The 22,360-nt window shown below is 47.7% G+C and overlaps 1 protein-coding gene across 2 annotated transcripts in view; it reads left to right on the top strand.

The window, feature by feature from the left end:
• The window catches only part of Ndrg1 (N-myc downstream regulated 1), a 41,377-nt gene extending 19,839 nt beyond the window's left edge, over positions 1-21,538 (top strand). For both annotated transcript variants that reach the window (NM_001011991.1, XM_039078783.2), the window contains exons 4-16: positions 2,367-2,472; positions 2,666-2,786; positions 5,278-5,340; positions 6,101-6,161; positions 7,378-7,464; positions 9,208-9,264; positions 11,341-11,444; positions 12,036-12,092; positions 12,785-12,836; positions 13,482-13,529; positions 14,513-14,548; positions 16,735-16,786; positions 19,745-21,538. In NM_001011991.1, coding sequence (NP_001011991.1) covers positions 2,367-2,472; positions 2,666-2,786; positions 5,278-5,340; positions 6,101-6,161; positions 7,378-7,464; positions 9,208-9,264; positions 11,341-11,444; positions 12,036-12,092; positions 12,785-12,836; positions 13,482-13,529; positions 14,513-14,548; positions 16,735-16,786; positions 19,745-19,986 — 1,086 coding nt within the window. In that variant the 3' untranslated portion in view covers positions 19,987-21,538. The remainder of the gene's footprint in view (positions 1-2,366; positions 2,473-2,665; positions 2,787-5,277; positions 5,341-6,100; positions 6,162-7,377; positions 7,465-9,207; positions 9,265-11,340; positions 11,445-12,035; positions 12,093-12,784; positions 12,837-13,481; positions 13,530-14,512; positions 14,549-16,734; positions 16,787-19,744) is intronic.
• Positions 21,539-22,360: the final 822 nt, after the last annotated feature.

The following is a 22,360-nucleotide window of genomic DNA, read 5'->3' as shown; positions in this document are numbered from 1 at the left end:
AAAAATTTGCTCTATTATGAGCCATAATGTATTTGATATGCAATGCTATTCTAGGAGATCTGTGTGTACCATGTTATTCGTACATCCATGTTTATTGCTGTGCTTGTACATCCATGTACATTGCTGTACTAGTTCCAACCCACTCTACTACTACGAACACGTGTTCTGCTATTTTTGCCACAGGCATGTGCACTGGTGTGCAAGTACACCCATTTGCACTGCTGTATGTGCACAAATTATCTGTTTGTGCTGCAATAGTGCCCCAGCCAGGGAATCCCTGTTCACATGGGCTTTACCGCCTTATTCTGACCACCTCAAGTCTTGCAGGATGAAGACCACTCTTGTGACAGGTTAGGGTGACTTTTCCAGAACACATCTCCTGAGTGGGTGGCCCTCCCCATCCCTTTTTCTCTCACATTAGACTGTGGGTGCCACCTTTGTCTCTTGTCTCACACCTCGTGAGACATATGGATCCTAGATTCTGGGAGGACGTTTTTGGCACCTGATATTTTCTGTGCCTCTGTGTCACCTGCATGGCTCTGACTACTGATTGTGGCTGGAGGTGTCACACAGCCCTTCAGGGTTTTTGCAAGAGCTGAAGGATCTGGAGAGAACTGGCCCAGCCACAGGGAAGGCCTCAGTGTCCCTAGCAGACCTGAGGAGGGCAGCCAAGGGCCAAGCACATCAGAGGACGAAGCTATTGCTCTTAGATGAGGAAATTACTCCCAGAATGTGTATGTCTTGGGTCCTCAGAAGCCTAGAGTGACAGCAAAGAGGACAGGCACCCTGGGACAAAGGCAGGTTCATAGAGGGTAATAGAAGCTCACAACCATCTACATGGGAGGTTCATATGACATTGTCAGGGAAAATCAGTCTGCAAGGAGCTAAGGGCTCAGAACTGAGGTGTGGCCTGTTTTTTTTTTTTGTTTGTTTGTTTTTTTGTTTTTTTTTTTTTTTGAGAGTAGAAGAAAGAGAGACATGTTCTTTGCTCTCAAAAGAGTGCATGGGGGTGGGGTTGACTGGATTACTGAGAACCGGCTTCAGAGTGGAGCAGGAAAGAGAAGGAATTTAAGAAGACCATTGCAGGTTCTCTGTTCAATCCAGACTGGGAAGTTGTTAGCCTACTACACTGACAGTCCCAGGAGGTGGATGCCGTGCTGAGACTGATTCCTCCTTTCTGCCCTTATCCCTGGGCTGGTGGTTCAATTCAGGCAAATGGTTGCCTATTGGTAATATGATGGCTGCTAATTAAACTTTGCTAGGTCAGGCACAGCCCACTTCCACAGTGAATAAGGTTACCGTTGGTTGGTATTACCTAGTAGTGCATGGCATTTGAGAAGTGCAATGTGCAAATTGGCTTCAGTTTGTGACAGGCTCAAGGGAGCCAGTGTTTGTGTATGTGTGTGTGTCTCTTAGTCACTGTTCTATTGTTGTAAAGAGATACCATTACCAAAGTAAACCATTTAATTGCAGCTTGCTTATAGTTTCAGTTATATCATGGCAAGGAGCATGGCGGCATAAATGGTGGTGGAGCAGTAGCTGAGATCTATATCTTGATCCACAGGCTGAGGTAGGGGGTGCTGAAAGAAAGGTGAACACTGGGCTAGGTATGGGCTTCTGAAAACCTCAAAGCCCACTCCCAGTGACATACTTCTTCCAATAAGGCCACACCTCCTAGTTCTAGTCCTGTCAGAGTTCCCTTCTCTGTTGACTGAGCATTCAAATATATGAGCCTGTGGGGGCCATTTTTATTCAAGTCATCACATTGTGTGTTCCCACAGGAAACTGAGGTTGTTCTTTGAAATGGGGAGTAACTTCTAGGAAGCCTCAAATAAGAAAATACCTATTACTCATGGGATAAGTGAGACACAGGAACAAGAAATCAAGGAAGCTCTAGCCAGATACAGACAACAGAGTACTTTGCAGGGTGTGTAACTGAGGCCAATTTTCCCTGGACTGTAGCATTTAACCTACCAGGCTCCTGTCTTCTACCTCCTGACACAGCTTTGCTCTCCTTACCCTTTCCTGTTCCCCTTCCCCCTCTCTCTTTCTTTTTCTGCTCCCTGCCCTCTCTCCCTCTTCCCCTCTCTCTTCCTTTTTCCCTTTCTCCCTCCCCTTCTCCCCCTCTCCCCTCACATTTCCTTCCCCTCCCCCTTTCTCCCCTTCCCTTCTCTTTCCTTTCCTTTCTCCTCTGGTCTCAGACATCTGCTGTTACCAGTGCAGAGCTAGGGGGACCAAAGGATGTATGCACTTGGGGTATCCTCAGAACACAGTTGGGAGCATGGCAGGTGTCCATAGTCAGTGAGTCAGCCACATTGACACTGTGAATTCCATGTGATGAGCTTCTATCTGTGGTCTCTCCTCAGGAGCAGGACATTGAGACCCTACATGGCTCCCTGCATGTCACTCTGTGTGGAACCCCCAAGGGCAACCGTCCTGTCATCCTCACGTATCACGACATCGGCATGAACCGTGAGTTTGGGGAGCTGGAATACTTGGGGGGGCTGGAGGAAGTCAGCAGCTCTTTCTGTTTTGGGGACTTCTTGGTTCCAGCCTCAGCCTGGGAAAACCTGAAAAATACTCTGCTGTTAGCACTAGATGCTCTGGGGACCTTTCTGCTGCTCTTCTGCTGTCTAAGAAGTATTACAATTAAATTATCCTGCAGACAAGACCTGCTACAACCCTCTCTTCAACTCTGAGGATATGCAAGAGATCACACAACATTTTGCGGTCTGCCATGTGGATGCCCCTGGCCAACAGGATGGTGCCCCTTCCTTCCCAGTGGGGTAAGAGCAGAGGCCTTCACCCTACGAACAGGTGGGGTGCAGGTAGGGGAAGAAATGCCAATCTGGGTTAAAAAAATTATCCATGGTAAAAGACAAGATTTATGATCTCTAAGCTGGGCACAGTGATGCATACCTGAATCCCAGAACTTGAGAAACTGAAGCAAGAGGATCACTAGTTTGAGATCAGCTCCAGGGCGTAACAAAATCATCTCAAAGTTTTTAGAAAAGAAAAGAAGAGAAAGAAAGACAAATCCAAGGCAATATATTTTATTTCAACAATTATTTTTATGGCTGATGTGTGTGTGTAACAATATTTACTTTTAAACTTCTTTTGTGTGTGTGTGTGTGCGTGTGTGTGTGTGTGTGTGTATGTGTGAGAGAGAGAGAGAGAGAGACAGAGAGAGACAGAGAGAGACAGAGAGAGACAGAGACAGAGCAGAGAGAGAGTACGAGCACGTGTGCACACATTTATGTATACACATATTTTTATGGATGTGGGTGCATGTGCACGTATGTGCATTTATGTATAGAGACCCAAGGTTGACTTGTGGAATCACCCCAATCACTCTTCTACTCTGTTCATTGAGGCAGGTTCTCTTAATGAACCCAGCACTCACTGATACGTTTAGTCTCACTAGCTCGTTTGCTTTAGGGGTTTCCTATCTCCACCTTCTGTGGCTGGAATTGTAGGAAGACCACCATGCCTGTGCAGCATTTACACAGGTTCTCAGAATCCAAACCCTGCTCCTCACTGTTCCTGTGGCAGGAGCTTTAACCACTGAACCACCTCCCCAGCCCGATTTAACTGTCCTTAAAAGTACATCGTGACATTGTTTGCAAGCGTGCCATCTTCCTTTAGGATTTCTAGCTCCAGCTGATACTGTGTCCAGGAAACCCAGACTCCACATCCCAGCTAGGCTGGCTTTGAGACAGTATTGTGCCTCAGCTATGCAGGACAAGGCTGGGAATAGCCTTGCCAAGATGAGCTAGCCAGTAGAGGAAACCCAGAAAGTGGGAAAAAAAGGAGGGGGGAGAGGGACAGGACTGCTGCTGTGCATCCTCAATGACAAATGTCATTTTCACTTAAGGAAATGGCATTCCTCAACAGCCACTGTTCTTTGGCTTCCTCTGAGTGAAGACACTGAGGCCTAGAGGAGGCTTCAGAGCTAATGAAAGGCCACACAGTAGGGATGGAGAGTTGGGCTCCAACTCTGGTTTGCCTACGGGAGGGAGGCTTCTGTCTCTGGGCAAATCAGGGCTCCTTGTCCAGGTTATTCACTCTGCTGTGCATCTCACATAGTCTGTGCAGCTGTGGGGGTTAGTCTCGCTAATTCTTACAATGTCTCATGCAGGGAATCTCCTCCAACATTCAGTGCTGGATGGATGCAGGAACAGCCCTTTCCTGGGTTTACAGGCTTTCCATGGTGTCCCCACGACCATTGACAGACAGATATACTCTTTTTATTACCCATCTCAGTTCTTAATTATTAACTTTTATCATTAAAGAAGAGAAGGGACATCTGGCCCCTCGGGACAGGCCCAGATGTAAAGAGCTTGTTCAACAGTGGGGTACAGTTAACCATTAACCAGCTGACAGAACCAGGGCTTTCTCTACTAAGTCACCTTGAGACTCCACTTAGTCTGAGAGGTTGGGGGTGGGTTGTGTCATGCAGAGGCTCTTACTCACCGTGCTCCTAGACCTTGCCTCCCCTAGAGAACTATGTAAAGACTATTTGTAGATTAAGATGTGAGGTGTGTGCACCCAAGTTTACCTGGTGACTTCAGTGTGCCTAAGGTAGAGCACTGTTGGAACAGGATGCGGCTTCTCCCTACCCTCTGGGGTAGGGCCTGGGTGACACCTCTTGTTACAGAGCTATCAAAGCAGGATTGGGGATCAGTGGCTGTCTTCTCCTCTTTAGAATCTTCTTCCTGCTTAGGAATCAACCACTCTGTTTATTTGTTTATTGTATACTTAGTTCCAGGAAACTAACTGACGCCTTCATAGTTAGGTGGCTTTTCCATTATTGTACTTGAGATGCTCTGGCTCCAAGCTGAGGTGTGACTACTCCCAAAGGAGTCACATGTCTTTGCCTCTTGTTTCTCCTAAAGGAACCTTCAGTTAAGTAAAGTCACACCATTCAGGTTCCTCCCAGCTCTGTCAGGGTCCTCCACATAGCTCTGTTTAGGGTCCATTTCCCCATTGGGCTCTGTCTCAGCATCACTTCCTCTAGGAAACCCTTCCTGACCAATTAAACAGAGTGGGTCCCTTGCTTCTTTGTCCTCCCAGCCTATCACTGTCCCTTCTCAGCTCAGAGGAAGCTACAGTGTTCGGGTGGGGTGTGCTTACACAGTGGATGCTGAGGGGTGGGGTTGTAGTGTCTGTGTGTGGAAGGGCCAGCTGGTACCTGAGCTTTCAGAATATGCTGGTGTGGGTGATTTGCTTCTCCCAGGGTCTGGGTTCTCAAGATCTGCCTCCCCATATACCCCACAGGTACATGTATCCCTCAATGGATCAGTTGGCTGAAATGCTTCCTGGAGTCCTTCACAAGTTTGGGTAAGAGCAAGAGACCCTCTCTCCCGAGGTTGTCAGGGAAGGGTAGCTGCTGGCCTGACTACTAAAGTTCAGGTTGGAGTTCTCAGAAAGGAACTTGCCACAGCTTGTACCCATGTCTCCCCAGCTCAACATCCCACTCTGTGTCCTGTGACTGTGGCCTTGCTTTGTGAGCGGCTCCAAAACACATTCTGTCCTTGCCTCCTGATCCTATGGAACACTCTGGTGTAGTATTCCCTGGGAACTTGACTTCTCTTTCCATACTCTCGTTCTGCCCTTGCAAGCTCCCTATGGAACATTCTGGAATAGTGTTCCCTGGAAACTTGGCTTTTCTTTCCAGACTCTCATTCTGCCCTTGCAAGCTCCCCTTTCTCATTCACTTCAGCCTCTCCTAGGGTTAAACACTATGGTTCTGGCTTGATTTGTTCTCATTCCAAGTTTCAGAATCCAGAATAAAGCTTGGAAGTACAGTGAGGCAACTTCTTTATGGGCCTTCATGTAGATGCTAGGTGTTTCAGAGCCCGGACTGGCCATAGTCAGTGGAAAGGGAGCAAGAGGGATGAGGCTTCCAAGGTCACAGCTCTGAACCTGGAGGGCACATCACGGCAGTCTGCCTCTCATAGCATGGGCAAGCTTGTCAGCATCTTCAGCAATGACATCCAAGGGGTGGAGCTCTTGGGAGCAAGTGAGGGGAGTTTATAGTCGTATACAGAGGCTTTATCACATTGCCCTTTGGTGACCTGAATCTTCATTTGGTTTCCAGGCTTAAGAGTGTCATTGGCATGGGGACAGGAGCTGGCGCCTACATCCTGACCCGCTTTGCAGTAAGTTCTTTGGCAGTTTGTAAGATTACATTAAAAATTACTTAGGGGCTGGGGACCTATCTGAGTGGGAAAGAAAGTGCTGTGCAAGCATTGAGAGTTGAGGGCTAGAATTTGGATCCCAAGAACCCATGTAAAAGATAGGCATAGCTGCAGGTGCCTGTGACCTTAGCATTGCAGTGGGTGGAGACAGAGGCATCTAGAGAAGTGTCTGGCAAGCCAGCCTAGCCTAAAAGTTAGTTTCCTATTTGATGAGGGAACACAGTGGAGAGTAACAGAGATAAATACCTTTGCCTTGCCCTGGCTTTTGCATAGATGTTTTGGGCATGTATACTTGCACAGTCAAGTATGCAACACACACACACACACACACACACACACACACACACACACACACTTTGAAAAGCATCAAAAACAACAACAACAAACAACAAACCTAAACAGAAGAAAGAACAAAGCTGTACTTTCCTTTCCCAAGTGAGAGCCACTGGGACCATTTGTGACATATACCTCATACTAACAGCTTTGGTTTTTTTAGTGCTGAAATGCCATATATGGAACTTTTGCTCACTGGTCTTGTTCCATGAACCAGAAATGTGAATGGCTTCTGACTGAAAGAATCCTCTGATCCTGCACTGGTTTATCACTGGGTTTTGTGACTCAGGTCACCTGGAATCCAGAATTAAGTCTAAATGAGAATCAGACATGTCCTAATATGACAGTGACCACTCCTAGCACTGTGGGTGTCCTTCGTGTCTTTACCAGTTATCTTAAAGTGGCTTATGCCCTTCAGCCCAAGATATTTTGATACTTAGTAAGTGTAGCACCTTAAGGGTATTCAGGCTTACTGTCAAAGTACAAATCAACCTGGGCATCAGTCTCAACTAGATGCTAGAAGTCTTAGAGTTCTAAATACATAGGGATTTCACGTAATAGAGCCACAGGGCATTTCTGTGCCCTTCTCACTTAGTTATGGCTTGGCTGTTACATACTGGGCACATGGGGAAGCCAAAGCTCTGTGAAGTGAGGGGACATGCAAGTCCATTCTTTCTTTCTCTATGGCTTCTTCCTCCCGAGTTCTTGAGGACCTAATCAAGTTTTGAATGATCAAGAACCTCAGTTCTGCACTGACTATGCAGGAAACCATTAACATCTGCTCTAGGTCCCATTGTTGCTGGCTTAAAGCCCTCAGTATATATCATGTTGTGTCTGATTACAGCTCAACAACCCTGAGATGGTGGAGGGCCTTGTGCTCATGAATGTGAATCCCTGTGCTGAAGGCTGGATGGACTGGGCTGCCTCCAAGGTAAGGCTTGGCAGGACAGGTTGACAGGGTCCCAGTCTCTACTCAGGGTAGTGTCTTCTTAGATCTCCTTCTGCTTTCCTTACTGTCCAAGAGAGCACCCTTCCTCAGCCCTGTTTAAGCTAACAACCACTTGCTGCTCTAGAGGTCTTAGTGGTTTGGCCCTAACTGCTGTCCCAAGGGATCTTGTTGAACTTGATTTTTTTTTTTTAAATGAAGATTGCTTTCTTTTTTTCTGTAAAATCCCCGTCATCTACCAAGGATAGGGAGAAACGTCTGATCTAAGCTACACAGGCTGGTGTGACTTGTCTCTCACTGGGATAATATTTTTCTTAGTTTGGGCAGCTGTTGGGGAAAGGGGCATGGGCTGAACCCGCCTCTTCCTGTCTGCTAGATGCTGTTTTTTTCCTAAATCCTTGATAGAGTTTGGGAGCCCTGTCTCTCCCTGTAGGGCAGCCTGGAATGAAGGATCTTGCCTGGCTTTTATTTTATTTTCCAGCTGAGAAAGGGACATTCCATTTGGGCCCAGTTGGCTGCTGGTCCACTCTTCTAAGCCAAACAGGGGGGGCTGGGGCATAGGCCTCCAGCTGAGAGATAGGCTGTGGTTTTAATGATTTCCCCATGTGCAGTCCCTCTGGCCTGGAAAGACAGCCTGCATATCTAGGGCTGTTGGTGCGCCTAGAATGAGTGTCAGAGCCTATGATGCCTGATGACTTACAGGATCCTTACTATGGGAGCCTTAGTATGGCCTGATGACATGGTTCCTAATACCTTCAGTTAGCCACCCACCCCCACCCCTGGTACTCCACCGCTGCAAGTGGCCACTGGGTCAGTCCAGGAACCCAGGTCAAGGGTTCATTTCCCTTACCCGTCTCGACTCAAGTGGAGCTACCTGTGCTATCAGCTTTATATCTATTGAGCACCTACAGTGTCCATGTGCATTTATACAGCTCCTATTGTATACCTAATGGCTTAGATTTTATGTCATGATCTGAACATTTATTGAATACTACTATGCTTTCATGTCCTGCTGTACACAGTTTCTTTGGAGGGGGTGTGGGAAGTCATTAGTGAATTCAGAGACCTCATAGGAATTCATAGGTCAGAGGCTGGCTGGAGGGGAAAATCTGGGGGTTAATGTAGAAGGGGCAGCCAGGGCTGAATGGACCCTACCTGTGGATACAAAGGTGACCAGGTGTGGGGGTGATGAGGTCTTTGTGATGAGGATTTTGAGCTTTGGGAGCAGGGAAAGCTTGGCCTAGCTGGGTTGTGGTTCCCCACTTGCTGTATGTCTCTTCCATGCGGGCTCTGATGGGAAGGGACTGGATAGAAAGTCAGACGGACCTGGCCTTGGGCTGTAGGTCTAGGGAGCCTGGAGACAAGAGCTGAACTGCTACACAGCTGATCTGTGATATCCAAGATGTTTGAGCTAACTAACTTTTGCTGTGGAAAGGCTTATTCGGTCTCCTCCGTTCAGAGGATTTGGTTATGATCTTGGCCCCACAGGCTGGGGACAAAAATAAGAGAAACTTCCCCAATGTCCTACCTCCCAGTAGGACCCAGCCTCTACTAAAGTGGCCTATGAGACACATCTCAGAGTCAGCTCTACCCAGGCTATCATGGAGAACTGGATGAAGCCTAGGGAGCCAGCTGGTTCTCACTCTGCCTCCAGGGCCCTAGGCTATCTGACTCTCCTCTCTGCTGCTAGTCCTAGTTGCTGATTCTTTCTTGGTTCACCCTCCACAGATCTCAGGATGGACCCAAGCCCTGCCAGACATGGTGGTGTCCCACCTCTTCGGCAAGGTGAGTGGTGTAGACCTGTGTCCTATGTTTTCACTGAGCAGTTAGCTATGTGGCACTCAGCACAAAGCCACATGGGCACATGGTACAAACAAGATACAATCAATGGGTGACCCAGGCTGAAGTCTGAATTATTGTGAAGTATTGACTCACAGTCAGCAAGCCATTATTATGGGTTTCTTGCCTCTCCCACTTTGAGAATTTTATACATGTGTACAATGTCTTCTGAACAAATGTACCCTGAGTTCTTCCCCTCTAGCTCTTCCCAGATTTCCTTACTGACTTCGTGTGTGTGTGTGTGTGTGTGTGTGTGTCTGTGTGTGTGTGTGTGTGTGTGTGTGTGTGTGTGTGTTTAAAATTATGAAATCCTGTTGGTGCTACTGGTATGAACAAGAGTATAGGGCTAAACACCAGAGCATGGAAAACCTATCTGGAGCACATTCCTTGCTGAAAACTGATCCCCTTTCTCCCCTCCAGCACTCATCAACAGCTAATAGCTCCTCCCCAGGGGTGGGGTTTAGTGATAAACTGTTTTTGTTGAAGCACAATGTGCTGCATATTTGAACAAATCCATCAGTCATCACAGCAACTGAGATAATGGAAATGTCCTTCACTCTTCCCCTCCATTTCATTGCACTGTGAGCCATCTTCTTCTCACTCCTCCCAGGCACCCTCTGCTCTGCTTTCTGTCTGTGAGGTGAGTCCTGTACTCCTCTCATTGCCATAGCTTCTCTCTCTTAGCGTGATTATTTTAGAATCTACTCACGTTTTTTGGACACCATATTAGATTTGGTACTTTGTAATATTCCACTGAATGGACATACCATTGGTTTCCTGTTGACCTGTGTTGGGCCTTCATTTGTAACAGTTTGGGATTGTTGGGAGTGAAGTCTGCAGTGTGCATGTTTATGAGATCAGCTCCGTGTCTGTGTGAGGCTTTATCCCTAGTACTTTCCAAGAATTAGCTCAAGGAGTCTGTTTAGGAACTCTGTAACCATGGGGTAAACACGACATTCATTCCAGTTTGAACTGAAGAAATTCAGACCAGAGGTTGAATGGCTTGGGTAAGGTCTCCAGGAGACCAGGAGAAGTATGACTGGAATTTGAACTTGTAAGTTTGACTACAACAGTCTCCTAAGCCTCTTCCTTTGCCTGGTTCTTACACGAAGTGAAGACAGAGCAGGCATCCATGCAGTATACTTGGTGGCAGACCTGGCCTCTGCTTTTGTCTGATGTCACATATTTAGCCTCCTCCAAGGCCAACAGCCATGAGGGAGGATATACTTTAGGCTCACATCTAAGTTCAATGTCTGGAAAATCCCTTGGTTGCCCAGACCCAGTGCAGCACTGCTTACTGGATGCTGCATTCTCAACTGCTGAGCTAATGGATGTGACATCATGGTGATGCCCTCCTGAGTCTTAGGGCAGCAGAAAACACCCTGCTTTGGTGTAACCCCTTGGCTTGTAACTGAAATGGTTTAGAGCAACCTGAGATTATCAGCACGCAGTCCAGACTGTCCCCCAGTCCCTTGAGGCTTTCTGATGCCCACAGGTTACTACTGTTTATTTGATCAGATTCCTCAGACCACTTTCACCCAGGATGTCTCTGTCATGGCTAAGGCTGACAAAGGATCTTTTTTGGGGGGCAGGGGAGGAGTTATTGAATATTTCTTTATTTACATTTCAAATGGTTTCCCGTCCATAAAGCCCCTATCCCATTCCCCCTCCCCTTTCTTCTATGAGGGTGTTCCCTGTCCCCAACCACCCACCCCTTCCTCCCTCCCCGCTCTAACATTCACTTACACTGTGGAGGGGGGAGATCCAGCCTTGGCAGAACCAAGGGCTTCTCCTCCCACTTTAATCCCCTGAGTGACGGGGGCAGGTTGCTGTGAAGCTGGAGTCCTGAGTTTAGCTGAGGTTCCTGAGGAAAAGCTGGGTCTCTCTGGTACCAGTAGCTATCACTCAGATGTCTGCACCAGACTCACTCAGCTACCTCTGCCTCATCTGTGCCTTCCTTCCTCATCCCTGTGGCTGGAGATTGGTGACAAGGCCTCCCCACTCTTTCCTCTGTCGCCACAGGAGGAGATACACAGCAATGTGGAGGTGGTGCACACGTACCGCCAGCACATCCTCAACGACATGAACCCGAGCAACCTGCACCTGTTCATCAGCGCCTACAACAGGTGAGAGCCCCGTGCAGGGGCAGAAACGGCCAGGTCACACCAGGGTCCTCATCAGCTTCCTGCAGCAAACCTGGGGTAAAAGCAGAGAGCAGGACCGCACAGCTCTAGGCTAATAGCGTGGGGCCTGGGGAGGACAATGGCTGTGTAGGAGCCGCTTGGCCCTTTGCACTGACCGAGCTCTGCTGGCATCTGAGCTCCTACCCAGACAGTGGGGCCAGATGAGTGGGGTGCAGCTGAGCAGGCAGAGAGCTGAGGCATGTGCTCAAGGCTGACTCAGAATAAAATCCCCTGTGGGCAGAGTTGGGCAAAGAAGCGGAATGCTGTGAGGATGCAGAACCCTGGATGCTGTTAGGAGGAGAGGCAGCTGAGGGTAAAGGATGAAGTGCTTGTTCAGAGCTTTCCTGGAGAGGGGATTACACAAGGATATCGGCATCAGTCAAAAGTTCTGGAACTTTCTAGTGGAAGCTTGCATGAAGATGACCTGAGGTTGTTTTTCTAGGATGGTCTATGGTGGGACCTGTAGGATTGGTGTAGTGGGAATGGCTTCTGGGGTAGGTTTGCTTATGCTAACCACATGTGAATTGTCTGCAGCCGGAGAGACCTGGAGATTGAGCGGCCAATGCCTGGAACCCACACTGTCACCCTGCAGTAAGTGGCTTCTTTCTCCTGTGTTGCCTTCCTGGCTTTCCTTAGGGTTGCTGGTGGGGGCTTTGGCTGGCTGTGAGAAACACAACCTTAGGGTGAAACACTACAGTAGAGATGATTATCTATGTTCTATCCCAGGGGGCTGACTTGAATTTTTCCCCTTGTGTAGCTGGAGTCAGCATCAAGATGGGGACTGTGTGATCATATCTAGGATATCTTCCCAAAGCCTATAGATGAAAGATGCAGGACCCGACACGAGGGAGTCCTGAATGTCTAGTAGGAAAGGGTGCAGCTAGCATATTCCAGGGGCAATGATGGCGTCATTTTATGGTTCCCCATGTGTGCCACACTGTTAGGTACTTGTGAACCTGGCTTTGTCATTTATGCCAGACATTTTTTTTCCCATCTTAATTCCTAGAAGATTCCCTTTTCTCCTTTCTTGGACAGAGGTGCTTTGGAATGAAGTTATTAAGACACTAAATCATTGGGCTGAAGTTTTATACTAAGATATAAGTAGCTGCTAGCCCATTTTATTCAAAGTTCAAAGCGAGGATTGTACCATAGAGGTGTAGAGGCGCACAGGGTCCTGGGAAACCTAAACAGCCTTTTAGCATCCTGCTGTAACTGGAAGTCTGAAGTCTAAGAACCTGGAGATGGATCCTGGGCTGACTCCTCTTCCCCTTTCTCCCGTGCAGGTGCCCTGCTCTGCTCGTGGTTGGAGACAACTCTCCTGCCGTGGATGCTGTGGTAGGTATCCATTCAGCAGGCCACATGTGCTCACCTGTATGACCTTCTCACTGCGAAGACATTGTTTAAATATGACATCATCATCTTGGGGCAGAGCTCAGACCAGTTTCTCTGTGTGGTCACCAGTTCTGACTGCCTGTCCATCTGCTTCCTGCCCTGCCCTCCTGCTTTTCATGGGCACCTTATCTACATGGCGGAATTAATGCTAGGCTTCTTGGTTAGGGATTCTTTCCTAGTCTCAGCAGCCAGTGTACCTTTCCGCTTAGCAGAATAGCAAGGCAGCTGGGCCAGACAGAGCTTCCTGCCTCAGTCTACCCTTTAGTTCCCACTTGCACTGCTAGGGAGGCACAGAGAGGATACGTACTTTCTTACATTCCCACGCCTGGGGAGATGTGTGACAGGAAACTGTCTTGCTCTGCCTCTGCCGTGCTCCATGGAGCCGGATATGACTTAAGTTGTCTCCAGGTCATAGAGACAGTCATGGTAGAGCCAGGCTCCAAAGCCACATGCATTTTACAACTCAAAGCCCACCTTCTCTCTTTATGGCTGAAGGAACACTGGTGTTTCAGGTGGTAGGACAGGGTGCAGGGCACTCATGACGTTAGCTGTGAGTCAAGTACTTACGTAGCCTTTCTCCTTGTTTAGGTGGAATGCAATTCCAAATTGGACCCAACGAAGACCACCCTACTCAAGGTAATGGGCAAGAGCGGGGCTGCAGCTGTCATGGTGTCAAGGTCTCATGTGTTTTGGGAGCTGAGCTATGCTTATTGAAGCACAGAACTGTTGTTAGAGCCTTACGAATAAGCATTGGGGGTTGGATGTAGTACATATCCCTGCAATGCCAGCACTGGAGAGGCCGAGGCAGGAGGATGTCAGCTATATATAGCATGCTCTATGCTAACCTAGACCGTATATTTGAGACCTTGTCTCTGAAAGACAGGAAGGAAGGGAAACATGAAGAGAGGGACTTAGGGAAGGAAGGGAAGGAAAGGAGGGAGGGAGCGAGCAAACAAGGAAGCTTGGAGTCCATCTGAAGCTGCTAAGTGGTCCATCTCAGACACTAGACTGCAGGGGTCTACACATTTGCCCATATAGCTGGAGAAAGAGAGTCTGGGAGCACAGGATAAACGTCTCTTTTACCTAGGATGAGACAGGAATAACCTTGCATCAGATCCCTCTGTGTAGTGAGAGGCTGTGAGGCTAAGGAAACTTCCTCCAGCAAAGTCTCCTGATTTCAGTGTGATTGCAACCTTGTGCTTAGAGGTCTACAAAATCCCCACAGCATGCAGTCAGGGTTGTTTGCACATCCAAGTCCACCTGTGTGTGGCAGCTGTGTCTGGAATGTGCTCCAGGCTCAGCTCCTTCCTGAGGATCTCTCTTCACTGGGTATTCTCTGGAGGTTGGGATCTTGGAAGTTCCATAAGCCACTCTGGCTTCCAAAATGGCGCAGTTAAGTCTTGTATGGATGCTCTTAGGGGTTAATAGGGAGTGCCTGTGGAGGCTATTGCTGTGTGTAAGCTTTGAGGAGTAGTTTCCAAGGAAGATAAGGGGTCACAGTCAATAGCAGCCCCCACCCAGAGCAGTGCCAGGTGGGTGATGCTGGGACCAGTCCCATAGAGCACAGATTGCCACAACTATGTGGGTGTTTGGTGCTAACCAGCTTCCCTCCTTCCTAGATGGCAGACTGTGGAGGCCTTCCTCAGATCTCTCAGGTGAGTGAAATTGTGGCTTTTTCATGCAATACCTGCCACCTTCCACTGGTAGATTACATGTGCCTTTGGGGCCCATGAGCTCCCCACTGGCTCTGTTTGGCATCCAATTGTTGTTTATACATATATCCTGCATAAAATGTTCTTTGTGAATAATGTGGGCTCGCCCCATCCCTATCAAGCAGCTTTTGGGGATTGGATGACCTTGAGGTCCACAGGTTTAAGAGATTTGCCAGATGGATCTGGCGTGGCTATGGGGTCAGAATCTTGGTCGTCCTACCCTAGCCTGGGCTACTGGGAGCTCAATCTCAGAGCAGAGGGAGGGACAGAGAGGATATGACACCAAAATGTATGTTCATACCCTCCTTCTCCCCCCAAAACATATGCATATGCACATGAGCATTGAACATGTGTGCCTGTCTGTGCACATATGTACATTCATGTGCCTACATGCACATGTATTCAGTCGTGTGGGGACCTGTACCTCTGAATCTGCACAGCTTATATGTTCATATTCCTCCAGTCCATGTTCTACTTCCTGCTCTCTCGGTTTTGCTTGCAGCCAGAACAGACCTAGCCTCATCAGGACTGGGACTATTTAAACACTAGTGGGAGCTGAGCTTCAAGCCTGATTCCTGTGTAACCTCTCCCACCATCCCTTCCCAGACTAGGTGTGATAGCAAAAGACTTTCTTACCTCTGGTCAGACTGTACTACACCTTCTCAGAGACTGAAGGAGCTGGCATCTCAGCTCAGCATCATAAGGGGAAACTGAGGCTGAAGAGAAGGAATGTTGCCTATGGTAACAGTTGCCGGTGGTACCCAGCTGGCCTACTCTTCTCATTCAGAATCAGCCCATCTTCAACACAAAAGACATCCTTTTTCTCTGCAGCCAACGCATGCCCTACTATGCCATTGTTTGTAGTGTCACAAGATCCTAGTGGGCAACTTTTGCATAGGCAAATGTCACATGAGTTCTTTGCCTCCTTGCAGATGAGTGGCAGGATTGGTGCAGATGCAGCGTAGGGACCACATGGTTTCTGTTTGTGAGGAGAGTGAGCCACGGGGTGGTGTCTTACTGAACTGGGATCATGGAATGACACGGATATACCACTGAAGGCACCTTGGTCCCCTGATTTGGTTGAATGAGTTGTGAAGAGGAAACAGTGGCTTTGAAAGTGGTCTTGGCCCTGACTGATCACTTATCCAAGGATAGCCTGGCTAACCCAGCTAGTGATATAACCGCCCTCCCATAGCCTGTTAATACATTAATACATTCATTTTTCCTTCTATCCTTTTTTCCTTCCATTTCTTCTCCCACCCATCTTTTTCCTCTTTCAATTTTCTTTTTATCTACCAGTCAGTGCACGATCTGACCTTTTATACCCATTCCTTCTATTATCCTTGTTGCAACCCTTCCTTCTCTGCTTCTTTCTTTCCCACATCCTTTCCTCTGCCCTTTCCTCTACCTCCATCCCTTCTTCCTTTCCACCATCTCTTCTCTTCTTCCTTCTTGCCATCTCCCCATCCTTCTCTCCCTCTATCTCTCCATTCTCCCTCCCTCCTTTCATAGCCCTTCCTTTCCTTCCATCTCTCTATCTCTCTGTCCCTCCCACCATTTCTCTATTCCCCCATCCTTTCTTTCCACCCTTTCCTCTTTCTTCTAATATTTCCCATCACCATCCTTCTACTTACTCAACCATCTTGTCATCAACCTGACGCAAACCACCTCTGGCACAAGGATTCTTGGCCCAGAGGCTTCCGGTTCATCTATACAATCTGCATTTTGCTCATCTATGTCACGTGCACTTGGGAGTACTGTGTCCTGTAAGGCTGGTGTCAGGTTTCCTGGAGATGGTTGTACAGAGTCCCTAGCAGGCTAAGTGGCTCATACACTGGGCTGTGAGCACAGACGGTGGCTTGAGCCTATATGCAGTTGAGGACATTGACTCAGCAATCTTGTCAGTTATCCATGCTCTTTCAACCGCGAGGCAGACTTAAGCTGTTTGTTCCTGGCCAAAGCTGATTCTGGTCCCCACAACCATCCTGGCTTTTTCTTCTGCTTCTGGACTTTTCCTGTTCGCATGTGGTGGCTCCATCTTGGGCCAAAGCTCTGGCTTGCAGATACAGGTGGCCCATGATAATCTGTATCTCCAGCCATTGACCTCATTCTTCCTCTCTCTCCTACAGCCTGCCAAGCTTGCAGAGGCCTTCAAGTACTTTGTGCAGGGCATGGGATACAGTGAGTATAACACCTTGGGCACAGACAGGTGTTGGGGTGGTTATGTTATAGCCACTGGGGGCTGGAGTGGGCTCTGTCATCTTGGCTGCCTTCAGCTCTTAAGCACTGGGCAAGTCTAAGAAAGGAGTAGTTATGGTCACACATGGCTGAGTGAGGAATGGATCAGTAACCAGTGTGGTTACTGTGTTACGTATATCACACAGCAAACCAAGATGGTGCTTGCCTTTCTGAGCAGTGTGTTCTGAGCAGAGGACCTCATCATGTATGTGTGTGTGTGTGTGTGTGTGTGTGTGTGTGTGTGTGTGTGTGTGCATGACCAGAAGAAGTTGCTTTGCATCTGACATTGATTTAGCTTTATACAAGAACCATTTTAAAACCATTTGGTGCAAGAATGAGACCATATCCCTATTGGCAAGGCTTGTCTTTGAACTCATGATAGTCCTCCTGCCTCAGTCTCCCAAATGCTAGGATTATTGACAGGAACCACTATTCTAGGTTAGGACTATCTCTTCAAACATCACCATTGCCAACAACAGCAAAACAAAAAGCCAAACAACAACAAAACCTAATGACCAACAGCTGATCAAGGAATGCCCCTAATTTTGATTACATGCTTGCTCAGGACACCAGCAGTTGTAGCAATGATGGGGATGATAATGGTGATGAAAGATTAGTGAGTTTGTTTGTCCTTTAACCATCACAATAATCCTACAAGGGAGGGGCTAAGAAGACCACAGAGAGGTTGAAGGCTGTTTGAGCCAGAACCCAGTGTAAGAGGGAGACTAGAGTGCCTGAGATTGAAGGAAGGGTGCTTCTTTGCTAGATCATTATATCATTGAGCACCTTGAGTACCCTGCTACAAGGTCTGGTTGCTTCCTGCTTTAAGCTTAGAGTGAATTTGTCATTCAGGTAGCCTCTGTTTTCAGAAATGCCAGACTCTGACCAGGACTCATAGGCTAGGCTGGGTAGCAGCCTGGATGGATACTGGTTGACATGTTAGTTGTTGCTCTGGATCAAAGCAGTCCTACTCAGTTTTTTCTCTGCCTACTTCTGGGAGTTACAGTCCATGCATTCTTCATAACTGGGGAAGTCTAACTTCATATTTCTTCCTGGCACCACCTACCCATTTAGAAATGGTGGGCCTGTTGGGTGAGTTATAATCTTCATATGAGCCTTCACCATGCCTGCTTCCCAGCAGGACAGAGTGAAGCAACCTCATACGAGTGCCTTAGACAAGATCCTGTTGCTAGGTGTCTTTTTCCAACAAAGCACATTTGCTTGTGGACTTTCCTCCACAGCCTGCTGTCCCTGGCCAATATGGGTGTAGTTGGGTTTCCCTGGCTGAACATGGATCACAGCTCATCGGCTGTGTATTCTGGAAGGAAACGAAGCAAAAGCAAGGCCTTACTTGTTCCCAAAACTTGTCTTCCATCTGTCCCATCAGTTCAGTTTGACAAAGGTTCCCATAGATCTGGGAGAAAATAAAGGGAGAGATACAGACCCAAGGGCATTACTGAAAGAGAAGGTTTCAGCTCACAGAAGGCCTGCCTGTGATTCTGGGCTCATAAAACTAGTCCATTGTGTGTCTGGTGTTGTCATGGGAAGTTGTCATTTCCTGGTGAGGTCATCAGAGACTCAGATTTGGGTGGAGAAATAGAGACTCAGGAACAAACACATGGGCCACAGATACGCATTGACCCTAATTTTTTTCTGAATTAAAAATAGGCTGTTCTGAGACAGCATGCTTAGGATTCTGAGTTCAAGGTCTTCCCAGCTACGTAGAGAGTTTAAGGCCAGCCTGGGATAAATGGAGCTTACTCAAAACAAAACAAAACAAATAAAACAAATGAACGACAACAATAAAACAATCAAACAAAAAAGAAAGAAAAGAAGGAAGGGAGAGACAGAGACAGACAAACCAGGAGCAAACACTTTCTTTAAGGAGCGAATTCCACTGAGCAAGGACTAATCCAATTTTCGGTGTCTGGCCTAGGGCAGTGCTTCATTGGGGTGTGGCATTAGTCACCCCAATGAGTAACCTAGGAGATTCTCACAGATAAAGCTCTTAAGCATCAGGAATGCTTAAGATTTTCCCATAACTTCAGAGGCTACAAATTTGAGGTCAAGGTTTAGACAGGGCTAGGCTCACTTTTCAAGGCCCTTTCTTGCCTGCTGGATTCTGCTGACTACGTCATAGACCTTCTGGGGCTTGTGACTACATTACACCAATCTCTCCATCCGTATGGCCCTCTTAAGGATATTGGCCTTTGGATTAGAGATCATCCTAATTCAGAAGGACCTTATCTTAACTAAACATCTCTAAGTATCCCAAACAAGGTCATATTCTGAGGTTTCGCGTGAGCATGAATTTGGGGGAAACACTGCAACCCCAGATAGGAGGAGGATTGTCTTGTACCCATTTGTCAGGCATCTGCTGTGGCATGGGCAGTTTTGGTCTTGCCAGGGTTTGAGAGGTAGCAGACTTTTGGAAGGCAGACAGACTGCTAACATTTCTTCAGGAACCATGTGGTGAGATCTTAGCGTCCTTCTTGGGATGTGCAGGAACCGGCCTTGCTGGCTTCCACATTCTACTACTGCCTACCAACAGGACATTGCAGAGGAAGTTACACGGTCATACAGAGGCTCCATTTTGCAAATGGGAACGGAAAGGCTTCAGGTGTGATAATCCGATAGTCAGCCAGTGAAGAAGCACATAACAAACTGGGGTTCAGACCCAGGCCTTGGCTTGGGTCTCTTGTCATGTGATTGTTATATGCCTTTCCCACATCTTGGGCCTTACTGTCCCCTTTGTGAGTGGCACAGAAAGTAGATGGCTTCAAGGACAAAGACAATAGAGAAGTGGTGTTCAGCTGTGCTCTTTGGATAGCATCATGGCTGGCAGACAGGGGTACAGTCTCACACTTTCTGTGTCCTAATTATTGTCTTCTGTGTTTCCAGTGCCTTCTGCCAGCATGACTCGCCTGATGCGGTCCCGCACAGCCTCTGGCTCCAGTGTCACATCCCTGGAGGGCACCCGTAGCCGCTCCCATACCAGCGAGGGGCCCCGAAGTCGCTCACACACAAGTGAGGGGTCCCGTAGCCGCTCCCATACCAGTGAGGATGCCCGTCTGAACATCACCCCCAGCTCGGGTGCCACAGGGAACAATGCCGGGCCCAAGTCCATGGAGGTGTCCTGCTAAGCAGTCTGCATCAGTCATCCTGGACTGGTGGTCTCTTCCTTAGCCCCCAACCCTTGCCTGCCACCCTACGCTAATGCGGTATTAATCTAAAGCTGCTTTTGTAAGAATGAACTCTGGCGGTGGCAGACCCAGGCTGTTCAAGCTGCCTCCTGGGACCAGGGTGGGTGGTGGTGGACCAAAGGCAAGAGGCAGTTCAGTGTTCCGATCTGCTAACAAGTGGCCTGGTGGACCCTCTCTCTACCCTCAGATACCAAACTGCCAAAACTAAGAAATATATAGCTGTAACACTGCCTGGCTCCAAGCCCAGGCTGATCCAGCATCCTGGTCTACAGGCATTTTGCCAGCCTGCCTACTTCCTGTTTCCTCCCCACTAAACTCATTCCTGGAAACAAACGTAGTTCTGTTTTGAAAGGAAAGAGAGGAAGGAAAGTTGGGCACCTTATTCAAAGTAGGGAAAACAAGAAAGAGAAAGCGGTGGGATCTAGGGCAGGTAGAGGAAAAACAAGTCTACTAGGCTCACTTGAAGGAATTGATTTTAGAGTTCTGAATGCTGAAACTCGCAACCTGTTTTTCTGGCAACCTTTTAACATGCAGGGGAAACTAGTCACAAACTCCTGGCTTTATAGAGAAAGTGATTCCGCAAATACTTCAGTGGTTTAAGGCTCTTGCTATGTAGTTTATGTACCCCATCATACCCAGCTTCCATTCCACAGTGAATGAGTGGATGATACCTTTGTCCCTGGGGAAGATGGTTTTGATTTGTAGTTGCATTCTTTGAGGTGGAGGGAGAACCCAGCAGGTGACAGTGGTCCTTGTCTGGGATGAGTCTCTAGGCATGGGAAGGATGGGGATAGAATGAGCATGGGATTTGACGACTAATGTTAGGACCAAGTGATAGAACCTGGTGGGTGTGGATTTCCATGAATACCAGCCTGTGATCTGGAATCTTGTGAGAATGAGTCACACCTTGTCTCCCATTATTGATATGTAGCATTGACTTTAAACTTGATAACTGAATGTCTCTCACCTGGCCCCTTGCTGGTTCTTCAGAGAGAACCATGTGTACTGCTGGGGGAATGACTGGTTTTTGGATTCTGTACATTCCGTGGGAACTTGCTTCCCTTTCCTGCCCCTCCTGCTGACTGGGTTTGCAGCATTGGCCTCTCTAAGCAATGCCAGCCTAATGCCCATGCCCTATACTACTGTCTTTCGATTCTTACTGTGGCTAACCTTGGAATTTTCCTATAGGAAATGTGATCAGATCAGAGACACTTGACTGTTGGGAGTCAGCCCTCAAGGCTTGGTGAGTCCCAGGATCTTGGAGTTGCTAGAGGAATGTAGTCACACCATGTAGGTGGCATGAGAGAAAAGGAATCAGTTTACCTGCCAACTCCTACTATGGAGCCTTCCACTGACCTTGTGTAGAAAGATCAGGGATCCAGGCTAGAGTGACTGAATGCTGACAAGAAATCATTGTATTATGTCTTTCCAGGACAGTTTCTTAATGAGATGTTTGTATTTATTTCCAGACCAATAAATTTGTAACTTTGCAGTGGCTTGTGTCTTTTCCTTTCCCTATGAGGGTGTGTGTGACAGGAAGGGGCAGAACTTTACCCTTGACACCCAGAGCTCCTGCTGAGTGCCCCTTGCCCACTGGAATTCAGTCTTGTTGACTGGATCTAAAAGAGTAACCTGGTGGTTCAGAAATCATAGTAGCAGGAGTGTGAGAGAGGAAGATGTCACACAGTAATAGCCGGAAGGCAAAGAGCAAGAACGTGGGACAGTAAACACTCAAAAATGACAAATCTGGAAATTTCTATCCTCCAATCAGATCCCACTTTGTATAGCTGACAACCTCTGTATAGGTCATTCACTGATGGATTAAACTCACTCATGCCCTGCATTATTACACTGAGGACTAAGTCTCTAGTATGTGAGTGGGGAGTCGGGGGGAGGGGTTGATTTATATCCAAGCCATTACACAATTAGCAACTCCCCGTCACAGACCCTTAGGGTCCCTGTCACTAAAAGGTAAACATTGGTGCTCCACAGTCATTGGGTTCTGACATTAGCAGAATGACACAAATTCTCTCCCAATGAAGCCTCTATCCCAGAATGCCTCATGATAGAACTTGTGTCTTTGCCTTAACTTTTTATAGCCTGTGGCCATTTTGCAGTCTTTATTATTTGAGCTTTGGGTATTTGGATGAAGGCCATTCATTTGAGATCTGTATAAGGTTTTCTGGAGGACGACCACAGAAGTCAGGCCCCTTCTTCTGCAGGTACATTTTTGTGCTCTGGGGCTAGAGGATAATCTGTGCTGTTGCTGTTTTACTTATTTCTGAGACATGGCTTCTCTTTGGCCTGTAATTCA

This window comes from Rattus norvegicus, chromosome 7 (genome assembly GCF_036323735.1).
Source record: "Rattus norvegicus strain BN/NHsdMcwi chromosome 7, GRCr8, whole genome shotgun sequence".
Classification (NCBI taxonomy): domain Eukaryota; kingdom Metazoa; phylum Chordata; class Mammalia; order Rodentia; family Muridae; genus Rattus; species Rattus norvegicus.
The sequence above is the reverse complement of the archived record's forward strand: the minus strand, read 5'-3'. Positions and strand labels throughout refer to the sequence as shown.